The 27,972-nt window shown below is 39.7% G+C and overlaps 1 protein-coding gene across 7 annotated transcripts; it reads right to left on the reverse strand.

Annotated features, from left to right (window-relative positions):
- ttc14 (tetratricopeptide repeat domain 14) lies at positions 1 to 27,209 on the reverse strand. 7 transcript variants are annotated; one of them, XR_013627257.1, is made up of 15 exons: positions 26,660 to 27,209; positions 25,864 to 25,991; positions 24,997 to 25,196; positions 24,789 to 24,873; positions 24,348 to 24,477; positions 24,027 to 24,182; positions 23,863 to 23,934; positions 23,659 to 23,778; positions 22,513 to 22,635; positions 20,310 to 20,427; positions 19,196 to 19,305; positions 18,902 to 19,095; positions 16,996 to 17,137; positions 16,839 to 16,905; positions 1 to 80 (listed from the first exon to the last, which is right to left on the reverse strand). XR_013627257.1 is itself a non-coding variant. In XM_078790018.1 (14 exons), the coding sequence occupies exons 1-13, from the start codon at positions 26,791 to 26,793 to the stop codon at positions 16,998 to 17,000; spliced, it is 1,710 nt and encodes a 569-aa protein (XP_078646144.1). In that variant the 5' UTR covers positions 26,794 to 27,209; the 3' UTR covers positions 16,746 to 16,905; positions 16,996 to 16,997. The 7 variants fall into 7 exon arrangements, 6 of the variants coding, with proteins under 6 accessions (XP_078646144.1, XP_078646143.1, XP_078646142.1 ...); XM_078790018.1 differs by lacking the exon at positions 1 to 80 and having other exon boundaries at positions 16,746 to 16,905; XM_078790017.1 differs by lacking the exons at positions 1 to 80; positions 16,839 to 16,905; positions 16,996 to 17,137 and adding an exon at positions 17,454 to 18,700 and having other exon boundaries at positions 26,660 to 27,208.
- Between the last annotated feature and the right edge of the window lie 763 nt (positions 27,210 to 27,972).

The raw sequence follows: 27,972 nt of genomic DNA on the forward strand, positions 1-27,972 counted from the left end.
GGAGGTCACAGACATCACCGCAGCTTTTTCCCTGGAGAAGACCTTGACTGTTTGTAGGTCTTACTGTAGTCACTTTTGCCCTTAGTCAGTGAAAAGCAAAGGTATATTGAGTTTAGGTCACTGACTTGGTAACTGAAGAATATTCAATGTATTTTGAATAAATAAATAAATGCATGTATTCAAAACATTTACAATAAATCTAAACAATCAATGTTTTACGAAAGACTGTCAAAAACAGCACCGTCTTTTTCTGTATTATGGAGTGTATTTCGGCAGTGCTGTATGTTGGTTATTTAAAAGCATGGTAAGGGCCATAGCTAAAGCTTTATCAGAGCAGTCTGCTTGTAGTGATCAAGGTGAAACCAAGCTGAATACTTATAAACAACCACTGTGACACCTAGTGGCCAATAGTTGTACATGTCTAGACTGTATTTTTATAAAACATGGTTTATTGTTTATCAGATGGAAGTTATGAAAGGTAAATACAGCACATGATTATCCCATCACATGAAGCAAGGGGCACTGCACCCAAACATACCATAAATACATGTTACAAAAAGTGCAAATTGTATGTTAAAGTGCACTTTCCTCACCTGCCACACACATGTGCAGCACATATAGTATATGCAACAGTAGTAGTTTTTCATTATACTATATATATATATATGTGTGTGTGTGTGTGTGTGTGTGTGTGATAACCCCTGATAAAAAGGAAATGCATTTCCAATTTGCTGTATATTTTTGTTGCACATCACACAAAGACCCTCAGAGACGTCAGAGTGAGGGGCTACGCAGAGCCGCCCCTCCCTAAATGCAGAACACGCGCTGTGCATCGTGGGGGGGGGGGGGGGGGGGGCATTTTGAGGTACAGAGGTACATTCTGGGCAAATGCACAAGGATGCCCAGGGAGGAAAAAAAAAAGGAGTAGTCTGACACATAATTGTTCCCATAATGGTCAAGAATAGGAAAATAAAAATTTACCTGCTAACCTGTCAGTCCCTGGTGGTGTAAAGGTACAAGTGCTGCCTTAATCTGCATCAAAACAATTTAGTGAACAATTTGTTTCCTATGTATTTGTATTACCTAAAATACGTATCTAACTACACACAGCTACTCGGGAGGGCCCAGAATTTGTGGCTGTGCCCCGGCCTGTGATGCAGACATTTTGTAATGGGCGAGGGTCCCAATTTGGCTAGCGAAATTACCTCTGTGCTTGCTTCACTCCAATGTCTACTTGTTGTTTTTAGGATTCTTTTCAAGATCGTATTGCTTGTTTTTAAATACCTAAATGGGTTAGCCCTCTCCTATTTATCAGATTTGCTGTCTTTGCACACCCCTGCTTAAGCACTGCAGACTAAAAACAAGGAGTCACAGGCCCTAAATAATGGACCTCTGCAGTCAAACTGCTGCTTGTATGAAGTGATTAAATCAGCAAATCAGCACGAAAGACACACCTCTTGCCTTTCAGACAATTTAGACATTTTTAGGACCATTTTAAATATAACAATAAAACAAATAAAATCATCATAACATGTCATCAAATGTTTTGTTAACTGGTTAAATGTTCCACCAGTCCAGGGTGTATGCCCAAAGACAACTGGGATAGGCTCCAGCAAACCTGCAACCCCAGTGAGGCCAAGCGGTATAGAAAATAGATGGTTCTACCCTTGGATATTAATTCTGGTTTTATTTGTATTTTCATATTCTTCTTGATTTGTGCAGCATTTTGGCCAGTGTGAAATGTTCTGTGCCTTGCATGCTGAAAGGTATATTCATTCATTCATTTTCTACCGCTTTTTCCTCACGAGGGTCGCGGGGGGTGCTGGAGCCTATCCCAGCTCTCTTCGGGCGAGAGGCGGGGTACACCCTGGACTGGTCGCCAGCCAATCACAGGGCACATATAGACAAACAACCATTCACACTCACATTCATACCTATGGACAATTTGTTTTTGGAATGTGGGAGGAAACCGGAGTACCCGGAGAAAACCCACGCGTGCACGGGGAGAACATGCAAACTCCACACAGAGATGGCCCAGGGTGGGAATTGAACCCTGGTCTCCTAGCTGTGAGGTCTGTGCACTAAGAAAGGTATATTAGGTTCATATATTAGATGTTAGATGGCACAATGGATATGTATATGTACAGTATAAGCATGCATTATCCAATAAGTGAGCTTATGGGCAAACTACTATGACATATACAATATGTAGAGTATAAAAATATGTGATAATCCCTCATATATTGCAGTTAAGTGCAATGTTAAATGCATTTCTGGCAAGTAGTAGTTATTATTATTTATTTATAAATTATTACCTATTTATAAATTAAATTGAAAGCAAAGTCAAGGCTTCAGAGTAGTTTTAGCTCGGCCAGTGTCATGGCGACCTGGTGCTTGTGTGTCTCACCAAACATACAGACACATCACTGACACCTACTGAACAGTGTAGAATAATAAATATTATCATGTCTTCTAAATGCCTTGTCTTTTCATATTGGAAAAAAACATAATTTGGGCAAAAACATCATAAAATCTTAAAATTATTAATTAATGTTTTTAATTAATACTAATAAATTTCAACTATGATAGAGTGAAGCCACGAAATTCAAAGCACAAATAAGAGTATTGTATGCACATAATTGAAAATGTTTTGAAAAGGGTACATTAGATTCTATTATTGTAGTGCAGGTGAAATGTAATTCAATAAACATTACACATAGGTGGTAAACAAGAATCACATCAGCATAAATATTGAATTATTATAGTGAAAACATAATGTTAAGAGTCCTATTTTGATGTATTTTCACTCTGATGAGACAGAATGGACAGCTGGATTGAAATGAGGTGTGTTGGTGTGTAGTGTGTGCATTTGTGTGAAAGTGTGTGCATGTGTTCAGTCCCACGGTGAAAATATTCCACTTGGTCTGAAGACATTACTCCAGACCCTCACGGTCTGCTTGATAGTCGGCCCTCACGTTCAGATTTAAACCAGTTTACCAATTCCATTATGCTAAGCCTGAACACTGGTTGAAAAATGATGAACGATTATGTGAAACACATAATCTCCCTGCTGCACCATCATTGCAATATGACAGCCAAATTTCATTCATCCTATCCAATTTCTTCCTTATTGAGGAGAGAAAATTACTGGTCCCAGTAATCAGATATGTGGTGAGGCTATGTGAAGTTAAGCTCACTCCCATTAGGCTTGCTGCATTGCTCCTCCTGTAGTCAAATACACACACACACACACACACACACGTTCCACATGTCTGACCCTCCTCACTTCTCATCCTTTTTCCTCATTCCCTAACCCATTTCAAGGACTATTATTTGGCTTTGATATACTGTATTCTCTACAACATCATCCGTTAGTGATGCAAGTTTGAAACAGAGTGTCCTTCAAGTGGCTTAAAGCAGCAAACAGGCATTTATGCCTCACACACACGTTTACCGACATCAACGTCTTGCTTCTTCTTCCTCCTCCTGTTCTTCACAAATGTTCTCTTTACAGCTCACCACATCAATTTGTAAAATAAGCCAAAGTAGACTTTGGACTGTGGATGCAAATCTGTGAAAATGACAAATAATAATAATGAAACATTATCTGTTACCAATATTCATTCACTCTTTCTTTGTGGAGTAAAATCACCTGTGCCATGCTAGAATAAACACCATCATTTGCTGCTAATACACCCTGCATATCATAAGTGCATTGAGCCCACGACTCTGTTTGTTCTCCTCCACGCATGTTCACTTTCACTATCCAATTGGGGAATGCATTATAGGTGTAATTGAAAATTAGTAGTACATCTTTTTTTCATAGGGTAATTTATCAGGTCTTATTGTTCCTGTATGACACCTCCAGGGCTTGTTTCTAACAAGGTGCCTGGAGCACCAAGAGGCTTTCTGCTTGCCTGGGCCCTGCAGCGCTCTCTCGGCTTTGTCACTAATTGTGGACTCCTCTCCAATGAATTGTGTGATTCGGCTAAAAGAGCTTTTTGGCTCAATGCAATGAAGCTGCCGGTGACGCTCTTACCATTATCAAAGATACTCTTGATCTTTTCAAAAGCAGGAAATGGATTTTTTTTCCCAAGCCCCTGTTCAATCGCACACAGGGTAGAGAGAGAGAAGGGGGGGGAAGTAATTTGCAATGCGTCCATTAGTTCTTCATTAAAGCAAGATTAAATTGCACCTCAAATCACATCTGCCTTTGCTTGAGTAAAGGGTGACAGTTTTCGGGCCAAAACTAATTACTAGTGCCAATGAATGAGAGAGGAAAACAGGGCTGTTTTTACATGAGATAGTGTGGCCTGTCATTATATTCAGACTAATTCCACTCTGCCTGTTCTCCTAATGAGACCAGAACGTCGTCACATCTCTCTCACTCTCTTTCTCTGTATCTGCACCCGCTCCAAATGTATAATTCTGATAGCACTTGGAGTACGCATTAATTAATTTTTCTACGAGACCCGCTACAAGTGCCAAATGTGCGATGCTCTCAATTATCATTTGGAGAGAAAGAAGAGACAGACAGACAGACAGACAGACAGACAGGAGAGGGCAAACTTACTTCCTGAAACAATCAGGGCATAAAAGGAAAAAAAAAGTTTGAGCTTGAGTATTTCATTGATTTCCAGCATTGTTTATCATACACGTGAAGTTGTGACCTTGGAACTAACAGTTGGAGTCCCTGTCTTCAGAAAATATAACTCTATTCATACATTTTTTATACAGCTTGTCGCCATTGGTGGGTTGAAGCTTGAACCTGCTGACTAAAAATCTGACAAGGGACTAAGAATTTAAAGTTGAAGTTAACTCAGAATGTCACTGCCACATCATACATAGTTAATTTGATAGTGTCTATATATGGAACTATAGTCTAGCTTCTTGCGTTGCAGATGCTGCACCTCAGAAGAGAAGAACAGAAAGCGCTTCCTTGTAAAGAGTCTGTATGGTTTAGAGAGCGGGTCATATACAAACAACCATTCACATTCATGATCTATAGTCTCTAATTACCCTACTGTGCATTTTTTGAGGATGTGGGAAGAAGTCAGAGTACCCTGAGAAAACCTATTTAAAAAATCCATCCATCGTATCCATCATATACCCATCTGATATGAAACTGTAAATCGACAAGTTCCCATCCCTGACAACAGTATAGTGACACAAACATGGTTAAAATTGTGGTGAAAGGAATGGATCTACATCTGAAATTGAAATTTGGTTCTCTCACTCTGAGTAGAAGTTAACAAGAGATCATAAACAGCACAGTTTGGTGCTGTGTAAACAGGAATGGATATATATATATATTTATATACATAGAGTAGAGTAGTAATATAGAGTAGAAATAAAGAGGAAAAGATGTAAGAATGGGTGGGTGAATTCATCCAGTTATCGATGGTAGTGATATCTGGGGTCATAACAGCGTCAGCCATGAGCTCTCAGTGAACTCATGACGAGCTTGTCAACCAATATATACAAATCAATATAACAGTTTGACTCGCGGTGTGGTCTTACAAATACCGCTAAAATCATCACACAGTAACTTATCATCCAAAAGCTAGGTAAGGAATATAAGACAAGACAAGTATCAATACGTTTTGAAAAAAAAAGCCATTGAATACTGCAATGCACTTTGTCCCAGGAAAGCATCCAATTGGTTATTACTGTCAGAGGGAGGCTGACATCATTGCAGCGTCTCGACAGCAATAACCATTCATTCATTCATTCATTTTCTACCGCTTTTCCTCACGAGAGTCGCGGGGGTGCTGGAGCCTATCCCAGCTGTCTTTGGGCGAGAGCCGGGGTACACCCTGGACTGGTGGCCAACCAATCACAGGGCATATATAGACAAACAACCATTCACACTCACATTCATACCTATGGACAATTTGGAGTCGCCAATTAACCTAGCATGTTTTTGGAATGTGGGAGGAAACCGGAGTACCCGGAGAAAACCCACGCATGCACGGGGAGAACATGCAAACTCCACACAGAGATGGAATTGAACCCTGGTCTCCTAGATGTGAGGTCTGCGCGCGAACCACTAAACCGCCGTGCCGCCCATGCAATTTTATTACAATAATTTTGTTACAGTTGGTATTGAAGTTTGTACATTTTGAAAATAAAAAGAAAGCTGTATGGTAAGTTGAATGTTCCTTAAGTCATACATTCAGTAATACGACCACATTTTAGGGCAAAAATATATTTAAATGCCAGCTTTGATGTCACATCACATGAGGTGTAAGGTAAGACCTCAGCATACCTTGGAGGATTACCTCTGTGCATGTGTTTTGGTTTTCATTTGGTTTTTATGTGACATTTATTCCAAAAGAACAAGCAGCTTATGAGTGTTAGAAGAGGAAGAAGTAAAAGACGATGCACTGCAAGTTACATGACGTAGCTTCACATTCAAAGCAGTAAGACTCCAGCTGAACAATGCTACTTCTTTTCAGAGCAATGGTAGAATATTTTATCATAAGAATAATGTCAAAAAATGACATGTGAGGCGCATCTGTAGTCATTTCTATTTGCATTATTTTGAATGTGGAAAAAAAAGTCTATTCAAATGTCACTTTACTTTGTCAACGGCTAATGGTAATTATTTCTTAAACATTTGCGTGAATATTACATATGTGTTGAAAAATGACCCTGCTATCATGGTAAATTTAGTACACTGCCAACACACAGAGCTTCTTCCCCTCCTGTGCTCCCCTGGACTTTTCACCCTCTCTTTTCGGATCACACCTCTGCAGTACTGGGTGTTGAGGCTGGTTAGATTAGTCTAAGAGCTGAGAGCAGCCAAGTCACACAAACAGGATTTAGCATGTTGTCTCACAGTGGCAGCCTTTCCCGGGATCACATGGGTGCTGATGAGCCCCGAGGCATAACATGCTTATAGCAGATACACTGTGATTTACAGAGAGAGGAGAAGTGCAGCGTACACCATCTTAAGATGTGTGCATTTGTTAACAGTGCACAAAGTTGAGATGTTGGCATCTTTAAATGAGTCAACAATGTTGCAAGGCTTTACCTCGACGCCCTGCATAAATCTCTTAATACACATTACAAGCTTTTCAGAGTTGCCAGCTGATTAGCCTTCTCAAGACGATTTCTGCCATCCTTAAACTATTTTTTTTTTTTACATACAGTGCATTTTTTTCTTGCAAGGTACCAAACCTCCTGTCCTTGCAAAAAATATACATGCACTAGCACTAATTTTTTTTTAAGCAGAGGAATCGCCCCACCAGTTTCTGCTGAAGTGAGATTTGGCTGCAGAGACCGCACTGGTTCCAGAAATTCAAACCTCATACCATTCCAGGCTGGGCTTATGCTAAGCTTGTTAGTATGTGTGATGCTGGGACTGATAGGGACCTCTACATTACCATACCGCAGCTGAATTAACTATGATCTTCCACTGCACTCAGAGAAAAATTGGCCCACGGAAGTTTTGCAGTGTGCAGGATATTATGATAACATGCTAAACTAAATGTTTATAATCTACTTAGTGGAGGACCAGGGTTCAAATATGTTTCTATTCTCGGCTTATTAATGCTCCCACAGATTTCATGTTCCACCTTCAGGATGGGCACATGAAATATGCACAAGGAGGTTGGAAAATAAAATATCTTACAGGAATTATCGGTTCCATAAGAAAGCATGCTGCTGAAACAGACAATCGACTGCAATAAATATACAGCGGAACGCTGGCTAGTGTCATTAATTTGTTCCAGAAGGTCCGATTCTAACCGAAACGGACACTAACTGAATACATTTTCCCCTTAATTCATTCTAGAAAGGCAAAAATGTTAACACAAAACACGTATTAACATGCAGAAAACAATTCCAAATGCATATAAAATACATATAAATGTGAATGACAGGGATAAATGAACAATTAAGGTTACTTTTACCTTCACTGAAAATGTGATTCTTGATATGAGTGTTGCCAAAGACCAGATGTGGCAGCAAAGACATCACACAGACACCACTTTCCTATTTTGCCATGAGTTAGTTCTGGAATTCAATAGTGTTTCTCACTTCAGTAACCCAAAATGGAATTTTGAGATAGAAGGTGAAAAACACCATTGACTCGAATTTAATTGAAGCAATAGCTCGTGACAAATCGGGAAGATGGTGTTCGTGTTGTGTATCATTGTGTATTGTTCCAGATTGTGTCTTTGGGAAACACATCAACAATCGCATCTTCACTGAAGATACAAGTAACCTTAAATGTTACAATAATGTTCTTTAGCCAGCTCCTGTGATAAATATAAATACTGTTAGTCAAGGCATGTAGACTGCAATATTTTCAAAGTTTTCTTATTATAGCTCTTGTCTTATTTTGATAAACAGTAATTTGGTGTCATGGAGGGCAGCCTGTGGTGAATGGGATCTGTCTTTCTGCTATTCATACCATTTCTCAGAGGGACTAAGACTCTCTCTTTCGGTGTTGACACATATACATATCACACAGCGGGATTAGCATGACGCTCACTGTAACAAACCTCTCTTTTGAGGGGGGGGGAAAAAAGCACCCTATTCTATAGTGGAGGTGCCCAGCCAGAAAATAGCATACTTAGACAACAATGGTGTGGTAAGTACCTTAGCAAGGATCAGCACTGGCAGAGTGAAACACATTACAAAACAATGGTTGACTGCCTGCCTGCTTGGCTGACTGTCAGAGCTGTGATCCGCCATGAGCCGCCATGCTGATGTTTGTCGTGCAGAGACACACATCATCACCTCGCTCCTCAGCACAGTAAACACTGGCGTGAATGACTGGTCACAGCGCATCTAATCCTCCCTGTAGACATATCTCCCATGATCCTCCTTTGCGTGTGTCATGTGATGCTGAACCTTGACAGGACATGGACGAACGGTCCACATTGAATCAAGCCAATAATGTGTTCTTTACTTTATGTGTTCAAATTAATAATCACATAAACTATATACATTTTACTCTTTGTTCCCACTTCTCTTAATTGAAATGTGAATTTCTACAAAGTATGATTTCCTGTTTGACCTTCTAAATTTACATTTTTTAACATCATTACAGCCCTTTAGACATGAAATAACACCTTTATAGTACACTTGTATTACATAATACAGTAATCACAGAAAATGAGCCAATAGGTCCTGTTGTACAAGTGATCAAGTCTGGTGCATGTGTTACTAGTGACATTTGACCTTTTTGAAGTACACAAGATGCAGTGAGATTAGCATGTGTTGATAAATGACTGTATAACCCACAGAGTTGAAATCATAGAAAAAAATAAGAGTGGCTTATACACCGGAAATTTGAATTAGTATCATTCATTGACTTATTTACAGTTATTTGTTTTGAGTTAAGTATCACTTTGTGGCTGCACAGTGGATGAGTGGTTAGCATTTTGGCCACACAGTCAGGAGATCGGGAAGAAATGGGTTTGATTCTCCGCTTGGGCATCTCTGTGTGGAATTTTCATGTTATCCTAGGTTTTCTCTATGAAATAGGTATAGGTATGAATGTGAGTGTGAATGGTTGTTTGTCTATATGTGCCCTGTGATTGGCTGGCGACCAGTCCAGGGTGTACCCCGCCTCTTGCCCGAAGTCAGCTGGGATAGGCTCCAGCATACCCCCATGACCCTAATGAAGATAAGCGGCATAGGAAATGGATGGATGGGTATTATTTTGTATTTATTTGTAATTAAAAAACAATGTTATTCCATTTCTTCTGCGAGCGTATGACAGAGGGGATTCCACATTGAGTAGGGTTGGCTCTGGTCTGGGATTTTAGGACTACATACAGCACATTTACAGGTTCAGTAATACAGTGTTAAAAGTGTTAAGACCTCGTTTGTATATAACAGTACAGAAATAGGAACAGCACATATAGAGCCTGTACTTTGAATTATGCAAAAATGACCCACAGAATGACTAGAAATGATTACCTTCATATTATGTGCTTAAAATTACACATTTTACATTCCAATATTTTGATATGATCTAAATCAGGAAGTCAAATGTATTCCGGTTTTATTATTGGGCCAGTAATGAGTAGAGATTGTTTAATACCAGTTAAAAGAAGAAAAAGGCCTCTGTAAGAAGAGGGGGGAGGGGCATTACTAATGATATAAGAGCAAATGTTGGAGCATCCCCTGGAAATCTAGCAGAAATCCCCACGTCGTTCCTGTCCCCTTTTAATGCAAACCAAATGAGGCTGAACTGTAATAAGAAGCTTCCCAAATTAGTTTTGCAGAAAATTGCAAAGCAAAAAAAAAAAAAAAAAACCCGGACTACTTTTATCTATGGATTTCACTCCTGCATAAGCAAAAAAAAAAAAAAAAAGAGGCAGACCCTCCACCGACATTATTTGGATGACGTTCCATCAGTAGCAGCAGCAAGAAATAACATTGTGCAAATTCTATGCATGTTAATGATAAATAGAAATCCACCTGCTCACAGATAAAATGAGTTTAATTTCCCCCCCACCCGCGCCCGTGTGCCTGCTTGGCCTTTTAGAAATTACTTATGCACAGCTATTATTAAAATAGGACCAGAGCAAATGAGAAAGAAGCGCTATCTCTGGAGAGTGGCTGGCTTTAGCCTGCTGCTGCAGCAAGGACTCTGTGCTTCACACAGTCAGCGTTTCTTTCTCTCTCTCTCACCCACACACACACACACACACACACACACAAGCCTCACTCCCTCTCAGCTTTGGTGGCAGCTATGACCCTGTGTTTACTAAATTAACCCAAATCCTTTTTGGAGAGTTTTATAGCGTAATGGAATTTGCAAGCTTTTTGAGAACATCCATATGAGTGTCTATTTACTTGCTAATACTAGTATACCAATGGGACAATGCATGTGTGTGCGCCAGACTATATTCTGTTCACTCACGAGTGTGCATGTGTGCTCTTGTTTTGTACATAATTTGGTTGGTGGAAGGAAACGTCTATTGAGTATACTATGTTTATATCGCTGACTGGGAATGTAACAACTCAAGGCTGGTACATAAGTGGTGACAAGGTGTATCTCTCCTTGGATAAGAGTATATGTATGTAGGCCAGGTGCCAAAAATATTTAAAAAGAGTTCATAACTCTAAAAGTATTCCAAATTATGGGTGTACTGTATTTTAGTTTTTATCGCAAAAAAGAATTTATAAGGTTTTAGGTTTTTATTTTGAGCAAGAGGCAAAAAGAGGTGATGACGCAACTATTGACTAATGGAGTAATTTTAAGCCATGACAAAGGACACAAGGTGGCAGAAGTGCATTTGATAAGAGTTTGGCAGAGGTCATAACAGAAAAATCAACAATAGGAGGTGAAAGAGCATGGAGGGGTGTAGCGTGCACAATGTTACACATTGTCAAGGCCTGCACACACATGTGAAAACTGTAAATAGTTCATGGATATTTGTACATAAATAGTTATTTTGATGTAAAACAACCCGCTTTGGTGTTGTTTATGTTGTGGTATAGTTGTTTACATATTGGAGCTGTTACAAAAGCAAAAAATATTTGTGTCAAAGTGAAAGTGATGCTTGAACTGTATCTTTTCACAAAGAGCTGGTGTTCTCGATTAGTTGGGAACGGATATTTTCCTGAAACTTACCTATGTTCTACTGCTGATTACTAAAGAACGGGAAAAGGTAGAAATTAAACTTTTTTTTGTCATGAAAGATGAGCGTCTAATCTTTCTTTTGGGCCTAGAAAGATGAGTCAAAATCGTCTAAAATGGCTGGTACTGAAGGGGTTTTGTCTTTTGAAAAATGGCTGGGATTGAATGAGGTAACAAATTCTGTACATTTCTACTATTAGCCTTGAACACTTACAGCACATTTGACATATTTATTTTAAAACCACACAAGCTGAATGATGTTCTGAGGTCTGATGGCTATAATGTCGCTCCCAGTCATCTCCGCTAAATTAATAATATTTCAATTAAATATGTCTAAAAAGTATACAAAAACAAGAAACATTAATTAAATTCCATATTAGTATAATGTGAAATTCTGTATTTCAAATTAAATTAATTAAGCAGGAAATATGTAGAACTCAGCATCTGTTTCTAATAATTATTCACTGGTTAGGAGGGAGAAAAGCAGGTCCATGGTGTTGTCAGAACTCTAATAAATGCACTTCAGTATCCACCACTTGCACGATGCAGTCTTAAGACTACAATTATGTCAAAACAGGTCTTAATAGTACTAACAGTAAAGTATATTTTTGTACTTGGGAATCGGGCCCTCCAGTGCTTGACAGGTTTTCTTTATGCCCGAGCACTGAAGTTGAAATTACTGTGGCATATTGTGATTATGTCACTACCTCGTGTTTCTAAATGATATGCTAGTCCACAAATACAACAGTTATCATTATTGACATTTGAAGACTGAACAAAACCTTTCATGACATATTGTTGTGTTTACATGTTACGCCTTTTGATGCCTGCAGCCTATAGTTTAAGTGTGTCTATGCTAATATGGTATATTAGTATCAGAAGATAGCAGCCTGTCCCAGAGAGAGAGTGTTTGCTCCCTTCCGGATTTCTTATTTCTGATTTGTTTGGTACACTAAAATGTTTCAGAGCATCAGAAAAAAGCTTTTTTTTCAGCCCTGTGTGAAACAGTACATTAATATACACATAGAAAGTCAGTCAAGGAAAAAAGGTTCTACTAGACACTTGAAGATGGTCGTACTGCATGCAAACCAAATTAGAATTGTATACAGTTTCGTCAACCACTCTAAGCCATGGCACTTGTCTGTTTCTCACCTTGACAGAAGGGCTTCCAGCAATTCTCTGATCTTAAATATTGCAGATAAGGCCACAAGAAAGTGTGCTGTACTATAGGAGTCGTAGCACTTGTTTTCACAAAACAGCAACATATACTGAATATGCTAACCTTCCTTCCTTGTCCTTGATGGACATACCAGACTGTTTCACACTCTGTTGCTAACAGTTGGTTTGGCAGACAGTCAAAACTTCTAAAGAGAAGTTTTCCATGACTGCGACAGAAGTGCGAGGCTCTACAGTCTTGTGGCTACCGGGAGACAAGAGGTAGTGACAGCGACAGGGTGCGAGTGATTGAATGGCAGAGTACCGTGCACCTTTAAATTCCTCATTACAGACTAACGCATCGGCACCACGTCTGATCCTATTCCATTACTTACTTCTCTCTCTTGTCATGCTCACAGAATTCAATGTACTACATTTCATTGTGGAAAATGAAAAATGTCATTTTCTCCTTCTTTGACTATCCCGGTTCTAACACTAATTTAAAATGTCTCATCTTCCTCTGAATGTTCAACAGTCTGATTGCCTCGTCTCTCAAGAAAGAAACCTACAAGGAGGAATCCCTTCTCTTTATGAAAAGGAGTCCAGGTGGGAGCTGAGGAGGAGGAGGAGGAGGAGGCGGAGGATGGAGCAGTATGATTCATGAAGGCGAGAATCTGCTGCTTCATCAGAGTCGGTCAAGCAGGACAGCTGCTACTGCTGCCTTTCCTAAACTGGTGGAGAGACCCTCACGTTCAAGGACAAAAGGCCCTCTTATTCCTTAGGCTCCATCCTCCAGCAGCCACAATGGCCAGCCTGTCCTTGCCGCTTTTCTTTCTCAACCACTTTTTCACCCTTGGCTTATTGCTACACTGCAGGGTCAGGACTTTAACCTGCCTGGGAAATAAAGAATTTCAGGTCTGAATTAAATAATAGCAATGTAGCTGGGCTACAGGACGAACAACACCCGGAATAGCCTATTTGAATAAAGTTGGAACACTGCCGTCCTCCTTTGTTATCGTCTATATTTGTTCAAAAATGAGTGTCCAGTAAAGAAGGAAAGTTCTAGTTGTTATTGCAAACATGGACTTAGTTATTTTTCCCTTCTGAGCACAGCCTCAACTGTCATAATGAAAAATAAGTCATATATTTTTATTCAACATCATGACTTTCTGTGGCCCCGTAATGTAATGTCTTCAATGTACTAAGTGTGACATCATTATTCTAGCTCATATGAAAGGAACCTACACTTGACGGGGAGAGGGCGTATGGGAGCTGGAAGGTGTTTGTCACCTTCTACAGAGCGGAAAAGGCAGCGTTTTTTTTTTCCTTTTTCTTAATTTTATTGAAATACATAAATATCAGGGCTGGCTATAGAATACTTAATTTATTCATTCATTCATTTTTTACCGCTTTTCCCCACAAGGGTCGCAGGGGGTGCTGGAGCCTATCCCAGCTGTCTTTGGGCGAGAGGCGGGGTACACCCTGGACTGGTCGCCAGCCAATCACAGGGCACATATAGACAAACAACCATTCACACTCACATTCATACCTATGGACAATTTGTAGTCGCCAATTAACTTAGCATGTTTTTGGAATGTGGGAGGAAACTGGAGTACCCGGAGAAAACCCACACATGCACGGGGAGAACATGCAATACTTAATTTATTTGAAACAAAATTAACATTTGCTGAAATATGCTATTCTTAACTTATAAGTCGTATTCAACTACTAAACAGCATTTATAAACCATTATATATCTGAAAAACCGTGATAGAGTGAATGTGCAAAAATCGAAGTGACGAGTACTGTATTCTCTTCTTTTTCTTGTTATCCTATTAATGAGCAACACATATTGACATTTAAAAAAAAATAGTGCCCCACCAGCCATGAACGTCAGTGTCATTGAACTGATGCAGTCTATGAGTATTCATTCTGAATTTAGTCTCAGACACTTGAATAGAACATGTGACTCATTATGATTGAAGATGACACTGCCATGTATCTATTTGAATAGGTGAAAAAAGATATTTTATGTAGAATATATGTTTTTTTGGCTCGAGTCCACACCACTGACAACTAGTATGGAAAATAGATGAGGGGATGGTTTAGACACCAGTAGTGTGTTCTCTTCCCAAATGTGACCTGATATTACAGAAAATTCCTATTGGTGAAATGATCTTACCAAAGGTATATATCATTATTATTACTATGCGTTTCTAGTATTTGCTTTATGTATTCATCTTGCCCTGTGATTGACAGGCAACCAGTCCAGGGTGTACTCCACTTCTCGCATTAAGTCCGCTTGGATAGGCTCCAGCTTAATGGTAACCCTAATAAGGACAAGCGGAATAGAAAATGAATCAATGTATTTTACAAATAAAAATATTACAAAACATAAACATTGTTATTTTAGTAATTATATAAAAAAGAAAAAATGTCTGTTGGCATATAATTAATAGTAATAATGATAGTAAGAACAGTAACCTGAAGTACCTCAATCAGAAATGGATTGCAAGTGTGAAAGGTTCTTGTGGTGTAATGCCTACTCCAAAAAAAATAAATAAAATATATATATAAAATTAAGTACAAAGTAATTTAACACATGAATATTTACATTTTTAAAAAGAAGAGCATTTATATCTACGAGATGTTCAACTATGGATACAGTACATCTAAAATCAAATCAAATAATTCTGCACAGAAATAACAGTATCAAGCTCACTGCTGTCATTTAATAAATGGTGGGCTGCTGTTCTCGGGTAGTGCTGCACTGTCCTCCAGTGGACAACTGTGGAGCTACAGTACATCCTGGTGTGTACTCTGATTGCTTCAGCAAGATGTTCATTAATGTTCAGTGACTTAACCAGAGCATGGTCACGAGTGAGGAGGAACCTATCCTTACTAACTTTGGCAATGGGTGGACTAAATGGATAAGTAGCAAATTAAAGCTAAAAGGGCCAGTGCCTTATTATTAGGCAAAGCAAATATGTAGGATCTAGTTTGTATGCATAATGATTAAAAATGACATGCATGTGAGATATAAGTGTATCACTTAACTGGATGTTAGTATTAGAAATAATGGTTAATCTGCTCTAACAAGATAGATTAGAACAGACACGTTAACCCCTATGCTGCTTTAGTGATGGTGGACCCAGTAATGGTGGAGAAGGAAGCCAAGAGTTGGGCAACTAAGCCAGAAGTAAGCTACTTTAGAACATGGCGATATAAACAACTAGCCATACACAAGCTGGTGTGTCCAATTATTGAATGAAACATGTGCCACAAAGTGGCTTACGCCACTACTAAGCCAATAAGGCCTATTTACTTCAATATGAGATACCAAGATGAAAATGTTACAGCAATCACCTAAATATGCCGTTTCACACACACACAATATCCCAGGGGTGTCCAAACCTTTTCCAATCAAATCAAATCAACTTTATTTGTAGAGCACTTTTCCTGCAAAGGCATGCAACACAAAGTGCTTTACAGAATTAAAAACAATTACCACAATTAAAAGGAAAAACAATTACTAAGAAAGCCCCTCCCTCACCGTCCATACTAGACACACACACAATCACACACAGTAGGGAGACATGGCATGGCACTGAGGATCAAGGAAACGCCACCTTTGGGGCCGTCCACACTGGGAGGAGCCGCAGGCCGTGCCATGGGGGACCAACACCCGGGCCCCCCGACTCCGACAGACGGGCAGACCCCCACATTAAAGGGAGGAACCCCCAGCCGGCCGGGTTGAAGGGACCCAAGGATGGCACCCCCTCAGCAGACCCGACACATGCCCCAGTGTGGAGGACCCCCCCTGAAGAAACACTGGAGTTAAAAGCTAAATTCTAAGAGCATAATATAGGACTAAAAAGATAAAAACATAAGTTTAAAAATATTAGTTAAAAGCCTGATTAAAAAGGTGTGTCTTTTTCCAATGAGGGCCAGCTACTGAAAAATGAAAGGATGCAAGGGCCACAAATGTACATGTGCTAAGAAGTTATATACATATAGTTCAAGAAAGAACTGTATTAGTCAAAATGATTACAATTCAATATCCTTAGAATACACCTACCGGTAATAGCTGAGTGTCCACTGCAGAGAAAGGGGTGAGAAACCAGTTTCCCTGGATTTCACCTGACCTAAGTGAATGCACAAATGTGTTAATTACAGTCTTATGTGTGCCCAAACATTAGATCAATGAGGTGCGATGTTTCCTTTGCTGTTCTCACCTCTAAAACCAACGATGCTTAGGTCTGATGGCGTTGAAGAGGAAGGCCAGACTTGCAGTGTGTGTTCCCCTTGACTTCAAACAGCCTGAGTCACAGTGGCTTCCATGCTCGTTCGGAATCAATGCCCTGCTTGAAAAGCAATCTTCCACACATGCAGGGCCGGAAGGGAGAACACATCTTCAAAATTCAAGTGAAATTTTGAAACTCTTGCAAGTGAACAAGAAACATCCTCATCACCTTTGACTTAGGGTTTCAGCACTGTTGCACCTTGTTGGGGGGGGGGGGGGGGGGGGAGTCGTTGCAAGTTCTATTGTACCTTTGTACTTTCTGTAACAATGTGACATACTGCCATGAAAATATGTAACATTAAAAAAAAACTCTAGACTGAACGTCAGTCAAGGCCAAACAATCTTAAGACTTGTTTGAAAATGAATATTCTTAACATCCAGTTTCTCCAAGTTGTTACAGATATTTTACAGCTTGTTTTATTAATGTCTTGATAATCAAGAGAATGACGGTGCCAGCATCTCGCTGGTTGTACCGTTTTGTACAGATATAGATAAAAAGGTTATCAATAGTATTACAAGGCAGACATTCAGATAAGACTTTATTCACATTCTTCAGTCACATCCTGCATTTTAGTTACAGAAAACAACAAAAAAAACTCAGACAAAATTTAGCAGTTCAGTTGTACTAAACCAATGCATAATGCTGTGTGTCATCCCAATAAAAATGTACCGGGTATGTCTCAACCCACTTTATGAGCTGCACATGCAATCATTTTTTACAGTTACATATTGTTAAGCATATTGTGCAGTAGCACACGTGACAACGTCAGCTCCTATGGCATTATTGGTATTGTGCACAACTTGAAGGCATCATTAATGCTGAAAGGTACTGTACATACAGGTTTTGGTGTTTTTCCAGGCACGTTCCTACCAGGAATTAAGACTTTTTCTTCCAAGTGTGGTAGCTTTAGCAAAAGCCCCAAAACAACAGAAGTTCACCTGTAAAACAATGATGGTCCTCTCTCCCACAGTGTTGGAAGAAAGCATTGGCAACATATTAATAACGTGCATTTAAAACATAAAAATTGTAATGATTTATTTTAAATTTTTCAGAATAGGGGTTTACATTTCCAAAATGGAAATCATGATCCATGTAAACTACTTTTTTGGTCGAACACCTTTATTCTTCTCAAACTTTGCAATTTGGTTAAAGATGTCCAGCAGGTTTGCGGGAAGGTCTTTTTTGGCCCTTCCCGCCGGTGCCACAATCTCTGCACCCTGCTCAGCTTGCATGTCAGATGCATCTGATTGCTTTCCATCTACCTCGTCTCCCCCAACTTCTTCCTTACTCCTACCTTTCTCTTTCTGTCTCTCATCTTGCTCCCAGCCTTGGGTTACATACCTTTCACCTCCCAAGGAGCTCCTCCTGGAAAACTCTGTTTTCATAGGTCTTCTGGTGTATACCGACTCAGATGATGAGCAAGATACTTTGCGCTTCCTCTCGTCTAAACTGCTTCTTCTTTCAGTCCTTCTTTTATCCTCATTTGCTCTCTCTATGCTCCTATAACTACTATCTCTACTCTTACTTCTTTCTGGACTTGGGCTGCTACTTTTCTTCCTCCTGGAGCTGCTTTCTGCTTGATTCCTGTCGTTTTTTCCGATATGTGAAGGACATTCAGACTCTTCATCATCTGAGGCTGACAAAGAATATAGACAGATCCTTGGGGTATGACCATCTTTACCCTTCTGCCTTGCCTTATCATCCTCCTCATCCATTACTCCAAAACCTTGACCTCCTTTCTGGTTCAGAAAGGTGGCAGAGGTGTTGGGCGGTTCTGGATACCACTCCAACTCCTCATCCTCCTCCTCTTTCTCCTTTCTCTTTTTCACACCCTTACCCTCTTCACTCCTCCTGTTGCTGTCTCTTGAAGAGAGCCTGCGATGGCGCTTGCTTTCCCGTTGTGACCTCCTCTTCTTCTTTTTCTTCTTTTTGGACCTCCTGTGATCCGACGAGGACGATGACGTGGAAGAGCTCCTAGAGGAAGAGGATGATGAAGAGGAAGAGGCCGATCTTTTTCGTTTTCGTTTCATCCTGGCAAAAACAAACATGCTGAGAACCTTATTTCATCAAACAAATTTCCCCTAATTCATGTGATGAGCGCATCCTTTTAAGGTTGACAGAAATAACTCACCTTTTCTCCTCTTTTAAGATCTTACGCAATTTCTCAGCACTGGTTTGACTGCTCTTAGCTTTTCCTTCCACTTCTTTAGTGAGCGCTTCTTCCCGAAGGCGAATGGAATTCTTTATGGCCACCAGGTGAGACAATTTAATCCCAACAACAGTGATCCAGAGTTCAGAGAGATGGGTTATGTAAAACCATAACCCGTGACATGCAACAGCAACCGTGGATATAGCATTGAGCCAATTCATCATCCAGTCATTAGGTAGGAGGATGAATAAAGAACAGGGTTCAAAAGGAAGTGATTGCAAAGCAAACACAATATAAAAGGTTTGTAACAATGTCAGTTTTGATTATGAAAAGAAAAGGTGGTGTGAACCAAGAAGTTGGCAGATGCACATGAACAGACAGAGGTATGACAAAGAGCGAAATTTGTTCCAAATTGAGACAGATGGGTTACCGTATTGTATGCAAGGGTGTGCAGAGGAGTCATCAATTTCCAGGGTTATTATCCCCCCGCAAGGCAGGTGACAAAAGACCGTGTCAGTCAGAAGGTCAAGTCCCAAGTCACAAACATGTGCAAAAAAATAAAAAATACTCATCAGTATTACTGTACAAAGCACTAGAGTATGTAGAAAACAATGACAAAGTCATCTTATCAGCACTGGGAAGGTTTAAATTCACCCGTGCCTGAATTTGTTACACAATTCCTCTTTCAATTTACCTTTGAGTAAGATTTCTGCAGCAGAAGCCGCCTTGACAACTCTCCCATCAGTGAGAGATGTTTGGTCCAATATTCATAAAATCCTTGGTGAAAACTAATTTGCACGTTGCTATGCTATAAATTAATGTGTTATGACTCCTGATTTTTCATACTGGGCTATAAGGGACCTTATTTTCCACGTTCTCACATCAGTGATCTGTGTTCTGTCTGATAATGTAGCGTCACATTTGCACACAGGTTGAGTGATGTAAATGTGATATTAACTTTTGGTCATTCAAAGTGATTTCAGAGTTCTTCCTCTGTGAAAGGAATACAAATTGATCTCTTGTGTAGCATAAAGTCTCAGCAAAATCGAAACTGTGTATTTGTATTTGATCTTTACATCTGTTGATGCCCACTCACCTGTATAGTCTCTGTGATCTTGTTCAATGCTTCCTGGGCCTCAGGGTTTGCATCATCCAGTGAAAGAGCTCTTCTGTATACCCCTTCTGCTGTTACTAGTTTCTCCTGTTCCTCCAGTCTAGAATGGAAAAGCAATTTAAGTAGGTAGCAGAAAATTAATTGGACTACATTAGGAAACTTTCCTGTCAAAAGGTCACACAGCATGAACAGCTTGTGGTTTTGACTGCACATTGCTTTTAGGGAGTTGGCCAATTAGAAATCTATGTGCACTAATTAGTAGCTTCTCACGAATCATGTGATGTGCAGTGACAAGAGTGGGTGAGAAGACGTGCGGACAAGTTCTGACAGATTTTACAATGACTTTATTTTCAATCATGAACCGTAGAGGAGACTCGCAATAGTTCAGACCTTTAAATTTTGAATTTAATCAATGTAGGATTAGGTCACACCCATCCTCATTCAACAAATTATCACTTGAGATTCAAAACAATAAATACAATAAGCCTTCAAAATTATATACAGTGAAGAAAATAAGTATTTGAACACCCTGCTATTTTGCTATTTCTCCCACTTAGAAATCATGGAGGGGTCTGAAATTTTCATCGTAGGTGCATGTCCACTGTGAGAGAGATAAACTAAAAAGAAAAATCCAGAAATCACAATGCATGATTTTTTAACAATTTATTTGTGTGATACAGCTGCAAATAAGTATTTGAACACCTGTGTATCATCTAGAATTCTGACCCTGAAAGACCTGTTAGTCTGCCCATTAGAAGTCCACCTGCACTCCATGTATCATCCTGAATCAGATGCACCTGTTTGAGGTCGTTAGCTGCATAAAGACACCTGTCCACCCCATACAATCAGTAAGACTTTAACTTGTAACATGGCGAAGACCAAAGAGCTGTCCAAAGACACCAGAGACAAAATTGTACACCTCCACAAGGCTGGAAAGGGCTACGGAGCAATTACCAAGCAGCTTGGTGAAAAAAGGTCCACTGTTGGAGCTATCATTAGAAAATGGAAGAAGCTAAACATGACGGTCAATCTCAATCGGAGTGGAGCCCCATGCAAGATATCACCTCGTGGGGTCTCAATGATTCTAAGAAAGGTGAGGAATCAGCCCAGAACTACACGACAGGACTTGGTCAATGACCTGAAAAGAGCTGGGACCACCGTTTCCAAGGTTACTGTAGGTAATACACTAAGACGTCATGATGTGAAATCATGCATGGCACGAAAGGTTCCCCTGCTTAAACCAGCACATGTCAAGGCCCGTCTTAAGTTTGCATATGACCATTTGGATGATACAGAGGAGTCATGGGAGAAAGTTTTATGGTCAGATGAGACCAAAATAGAACTTTTTGGTCATAATTCCAATAAGCGTGTTTGGAGGAAGAAGAATGAAGAGTACAATCCGAAGAACACCATCCCTACTGTGAAGCATGGGGGTGGTAGCATCATGCTTTGGGGGTGTTTTTCTGCACATGGGACAGGACGAGTGCACTGCATTAAAGAGAGGATGACTGGGGCCGTGTATTGTGAGATTTTGGGGAACAACCTCCTTCCCTCTGTCAGAGCATTGAAGATGGGTCGTGGCTGGGTCTTCCAACACGACAACGACCCGAAGCACACAGCCAGGAAAACCAAGGAGTGGCTCCGTAAGAAGCATATCAAGGTTCTAGCATGGCCCAGCCAGTCTCCAGACCTGAACCCAATCGAAAATCTTTGGAGGGAGCTCAAACTCCATGTTTCTCAGCGACAGCCCAGAAACCTGACTGATCTAGAGAAGATCTGTGTGGAGGAGTGGGCCAAGATCCCTCCTGCAGTGTGTGCAAACCTGGTGAAAAACTACAGGAAACGTTTGACCTCTGTAATAGCAAACAAAGGCTACTGTACCAAATATTAACATTCATTTTCTCAGGTGTTCAAATACTTATTAGCAGCTGTATCACACAAATAAATTGTTAAAAAATCATGCATTGTGATTTCTGGATTTTTCTTTTTAGTTTATCTCTCTCACAGTGGACATGCACCTACGATGAAAATTTCAGACCCCTCCATGATTTCTAAGTGGGAGAAATAGCAAAATAGCAGGGTGTTCAAATACTTATTTTCTTCACTGTAGCTAGCAGTTGTAAAATGTGCATAGAAATATGCTGAATTATCACAGTCACAGACTCAAAAATGCTGCATAGCTTACTGTTTTCCTCTCTCAACCAGTGTTTGGCAGAGGTACTTCTTGGCATTGCGGTGATCTGGACAGGTCTCCAGGGCCAGTTCAAAGTCTGATATGGCCTTCAAGATGCTGCCTTTATTGCCATACCTGAGAACATAACACAAGCACACTAACATAAGAATAAAATATATGCAAACAGTATTTTCTCCCAGCTGTCAGACATATACCAAAGCTTACAAGTGCACACAGCGGAGGGAACCTGATTTCACAATTTGACTCTCAAAAGAAAACGAGCAACTGCTGTATTCTAAGTAGAGGAATCTCTTGTCTATCGCTGTTAATTGGTTTTGTAGAATAGAATACCTGTTTCTAATACTATCACAGGCCTCTAGATATGACATACCACTGCTATAGACAAATTTACACTAATATTACCCAATATAGCAGATAGAATCGGACCAAATAAGCCATTTAGACACAATTACAGCTTGTGCGTTTCAATAAATGTCATCCGAATATGTGGACAGGAAGTGATATTTGGAATTCAAAGTTGAGTTTTAGATGGAGTATGGACCAGTAGTCCATGTTATGATGTTATGATTGTGCTGTTGTGAGTTGGATACAGTAATTATAAAATAATAAAAGCCTGTCGTGATTAAGTCAGTTGTGTGTTACTTCTGACATCTAGTAACCAGTGTAGATTACAAAGTACTGCAGCCACTGCAGGATCCTTGATTCTTTATGACTGTGGTACCAGTTCCTTCTGGGCTGATTCCTGAACCTTTCAACAAGGTATCTTCCAGCGATAAGGCAACGGAGTATTTTTTTTGAAAAATGTTTTTCCCCACCAAGCTTCTTGTTGAAGCGACAGGAATAATTTGTGTGTTTCATGGACACGTCTGGTTTGTGGGGCTCAGAATTACTAGTGGTTGGTAAGGGATTAAATACTTACTTTACTCAAATACAACTGTATTTATGTTTATTTTAGATTTTTTAAGAAGGGTTTCATCAGGGTTAATGTAATTATTTCCCCGGTTGTATTATTAGTACATTTCCTACATTTATTATACAGGTTTGAATAAAATTATTTTAATCGTGTTTACATTAAATGAGATTCCAGTCCTTGCAAAATATAGGCTTGTGAACGTTGAACAGTGAACGTTAACTCACAGAGCTCCTCGAGCTACCAGTGCCTCCACATTTTTCGAGTCAATGTCCAAGGCTTTGTTGTACTCATTCATGGCTTCTACATGCCGATTATGCTTAAAGTGGTCCACACCTGCCTTGACGCTGAAAAAGATATGACAAAAGGTTACTCTTGAGGGACATACAAGAGGACAAAACTACTAGACTGCAGCGCTTGAGTGTTTGTACCATTTCAAAGCCCAGGATGCAGACTGTTTTTCCCGAATAGCAGATGCAAAATCTTCTTTTTTAAACAGTTTGCTGTAAAGGGGTGAAAACATTTTATAAAATGTTACTAATTTATTGATGATTACAACAGCCCCACCCCAGCGCCATACGCTAGGTTATCTTACCTTTGTAGTCCTCTCATCATTGAAGGTGGGTGGATGTCACTAACGCCAATGTTGTCCAGCAAGTAGTCCACAACAGAGGGGTTGTGGTAGCCGTGGCAACCTCTTAGTATACGTTCGTATGTCTCCCTGGAGTCACTGGCTGCACGGACACTACGACTGAAAGGTTGACATGATAACAAGTATCACTATCGAAGGTGACCCATACTAAACGTTTAACATTTCAGTAGATTTCAAATGGAACACATTTTACATCATATTCCAGAAATTAATTTTAAGTTTTGATTTGAGTCTTGCATGGCATTTATCATTTATTGTTCTTACTTATAGTGCACAGGCAGCTCCTCCCTGGTTATGACTCCGAGCTGGATGCACGCCGATCTGGATGAAAGCGATGCTTGGAGGAGTGATACAGTGATTTTTTCCTGGTAGCGGTCAATGTCTTTGACGCCAGCTATAGAATAAGAAAATATCATAATCAGTAGGGCTGTGAATTGAATTCAAGCTAAATAAAACAAAGACAAATTGTAAAAGTAACACTTGGGGGGGGTGCGGGGGTAGGATTTAATAAGCTTTGCGTCTTCCTACTCCTTTTGGACATGTGAAAATGAATTGATTTATTAATTAAACCATTGACATTGTTTGGCAAATGGATGGAAAATAGTCACAGTGAGACCTTGAACATCACTAAAACAACCGTGTAAACTTGCCACGTTAGAGCAATATAAAACATTTCCTTAAAAGTAATTAACTGATGACAATAACCTCTGATTAAATCTCCGATCTGGTAGTAGGCCAAAGGATCGTCATGGCTGCCACCAGAGGGAATTTCCCTAATGTGACAAAGAGCCTAAGAGTAAAAAGAAAACATTTGTTTCAGCGATACTTGACAACAAAATAATAAAACAAATAATGACTTTTTTTTACATTACTGTGGTTCCTTCATGCTGCTATAGATAGATTGTCCACTCACAGATAACTCCAGGTCTTCTATGTCTCGATTCATTCCTCCCGCCATGCAAATCAGAGTGAGAAAAAAGCCATATTCTCTAATATTGTTGATTCTCCCAACCACAATGTCTCCTCGTTCCAAATCCCGATACAGCATGGCCCTTCTTTCCTCAAAAGACACGCCCATTAATAACTCCAGTGGTGGCATGACAGCGTAAGGCTCTGGAGAGAAGATGACAACACAATGAATATGCAGTTCTCAATGGCATGAGGTCGTTAATAATTTTTGACGGATTTCACTTGCTTTAAGAGACTGAGATGGCACATGTTTAGTACTACGAGTTACATGTGGTGAGGTTCATGGCTGGTGAGGCATTGACTTCATTTGAGTTGTTTTTCTGTTTTTTTTTTCTGTTTTTTTAAAAATTATATATACACACACCTTAGACCCATTTATTGATCTTTTTTTAATAAACAGACATTTGTGTTATTACCTTTTATGTATATATTCAATACATGCAACTTTTCCTTCTCCAGGACATATTTTGAATCTTTGCTGCAAAAGCCTATTCACCTCCTGGGGGTGGAAAGATGTCAGCGACAAGCACCTCCCGGCTCATGTACGCCTGACCCCTTTAGGATGTATCAGTACTGAAAGTGCCTCCTGTATGACATTTCTATGTCATTAAAGACATTACACTGGCTGAAGAAAGTCTGCTTAACCTGCCTCCCCTGACTATCCATCACTTGGTAATGTACATATCTATAGGTCATGTGAAATATTCCATTCTCTTTTACAAGCGCAAACAAATAAAGCATGATCAAGGAGCCATTTCAGTGCAGAGTAAAATAATGAATGTTGGGGAAAAAACAGTCAAATTTGGACAACCTGCAGCCTCTTCGTCTCCATGCTTCTCATCTTTAGGAACTGCTATCTTCCACGATGGACAGAAAAGAATGTCAGCCTTCCTGGCTATGAACTGCTCCACAAGAGGGTTTCTCTGCCCTTCACCATTGCTGTCAAGGTCACAAAAATATGAAATTAGGTCAGAGTAGAAGCTGAAATATCAAAAAACTAAATTATACTCACTAGGCAAGAGTCACTAACATGCCCTGATACCCAACCCGGAAGCTTTTAACTTTATTAAAAGGCCCACGTTCGCTGTCAGTGAATATCAGCACAACTACAAAAACATTATGACTTGGACTTGAAATAAAATAAAACAAGCAATATGTGACTGCATAAATAATAACCTGTAATAAGTACAGCCTTTCAGCTATAATTTGAGGGTATTCTTAAAAGTATGACCGTCCCATTTAGGAAAAGACGCAGGGAACCTCTGTTTTAGGTTAATTTTGACTCCTTTCTTATTGTTATTGACAAATGAAAGGTACAAGTCTGAAGATGGCAGCTGTTCAAATGAGAATATGAATAGTCTTTGTACATACTGCATGTGCTTAGTTAAAACCAGGTGGTGAAACCATGTCCAAATAGTGTTCCGAATCGTCTCGATTCAAATAGACAAACCCGATTAGATATTTTAAACCCTAATCTGAAAAAAAAGATGAGTCGTATCGTCGGGGTCGAGGTTTTTACATTCAAACCAACATGCTGTCAGTACGTACGTGACCCCCAAAGAGCAACCCCACCACCCTCTTCCGTATAACGACGTGTTCTCACTTACCTTTCATGCACAGCCTTGCAAACGTCAGTCACTACTGCTTGAAAGTCTGGGTTTTCAGTCTGTTCACATTGAAGCATGTTGAATAACGACTCTCCGTGATAAGTCAAACACTGTCTCAACAAGTCTCTGTCCATTATGGGAATATCTCACATCGTGGTAGTGCTAAAAGAGCAGGCGAAAAACTACCAACTAACGCAAAAATAATTGAACACTGAACATTCCGCGTATAAAACTAACGATACAATGTATGTATAGTTAATGAATCGATATAACTTAGAGCGGCACTAGCGGTGCAAACTTCCATGCTAATAGAGCTGAACGGTAGCTAGTGGATTATGCCTTTGTTATCGCCGTAAAACCCAGTCTACCCCAATGATGAATTCCTTTTACTAATTGAAATAATGGTCCATAATTTACCCCCAATTATACGCCATGTAAGTTTTCCGTGTGCTGAAATGATACCATTAAATGTTTAGCTCAACCTAGCCTGTCTGGAAAGTGCGGACTGACGTGGTGTGTAACACTCAAAAGCAATCGTGTGAAACAAGTCCTCACTAGAATCCGTTCCCTATTAAAACAGTTCATAGCAGTGCCGAGAGCATTCAGTGTATGGCCAGCGATATCTGGCCAGTACTCAACAAAAAAGGCCACTTCTAAATATTGAAATATATTTTTTACTAAGCAATAAAATTCATGTATTAAGGGAATTAAGATGTTCCTTTCAATACAATACAATATTTTGAATCATATCAACAAAAAAGAGACAAAAGAGGCCACATTAAGGGGTACACACCATCACATCAGAAGCATCAAAAGAAAGCATAAAGTACAGTAAATCAGTACTATGTTTCAGAAATCTGATTAATTCATGTTTATCACAACAGGAAGGTTGCTAGTTGATCATTTTTATGCCTGTTTTTTTTAGTATTTCAGGTTACATTTAAGTAAATTCATTAATAAAAAGTACCGACAAAATATGTGGCTAATGACTTCAGGCACTAAAAGGTTGCACCCACTCGTGATGGGAATTTCGGCTCTTTTAAGGGAACCGGTTCTTTTGGCTCGGCTCCCAAAAGGAGCGTGCTCTTTTGGCACCCAAATGATTCCCCAGATTTGATGTTATTGTTGCTTCAACTGATTTCACCGAACCTCTTTATCCTGGGCCTGGCATCTCTCTTTTCTGGGTGAGGGTGAGATGTACAATAATGACACACACAGTACAAAACAATACACTTGTAAATATTCATTTATTCATTCATTTTCTACCGCTTATCCTCACGAGGGTCATGGGGAGGTGCTGGAGCCTATCCCAG

Source organism: Doryrhamphus excisus, linkage group LG4, assembly GCF_037039965.1.
Source record: "Doryrhamphus excisus strain RoL-2023G ecotype Guam linkage group LG4, RoL_Dexc_Guam_v1.1, whole genome shotgun sequence".
In the NCBI taxonomy this organism is placed as follows: domain Eukaryota; kingdom Metazoa; phylum Chordata; class Actinopteri; order Syngnathiformes; family Syngnathidae; genus Doryrhamphus; species Doryrhamphus excisus.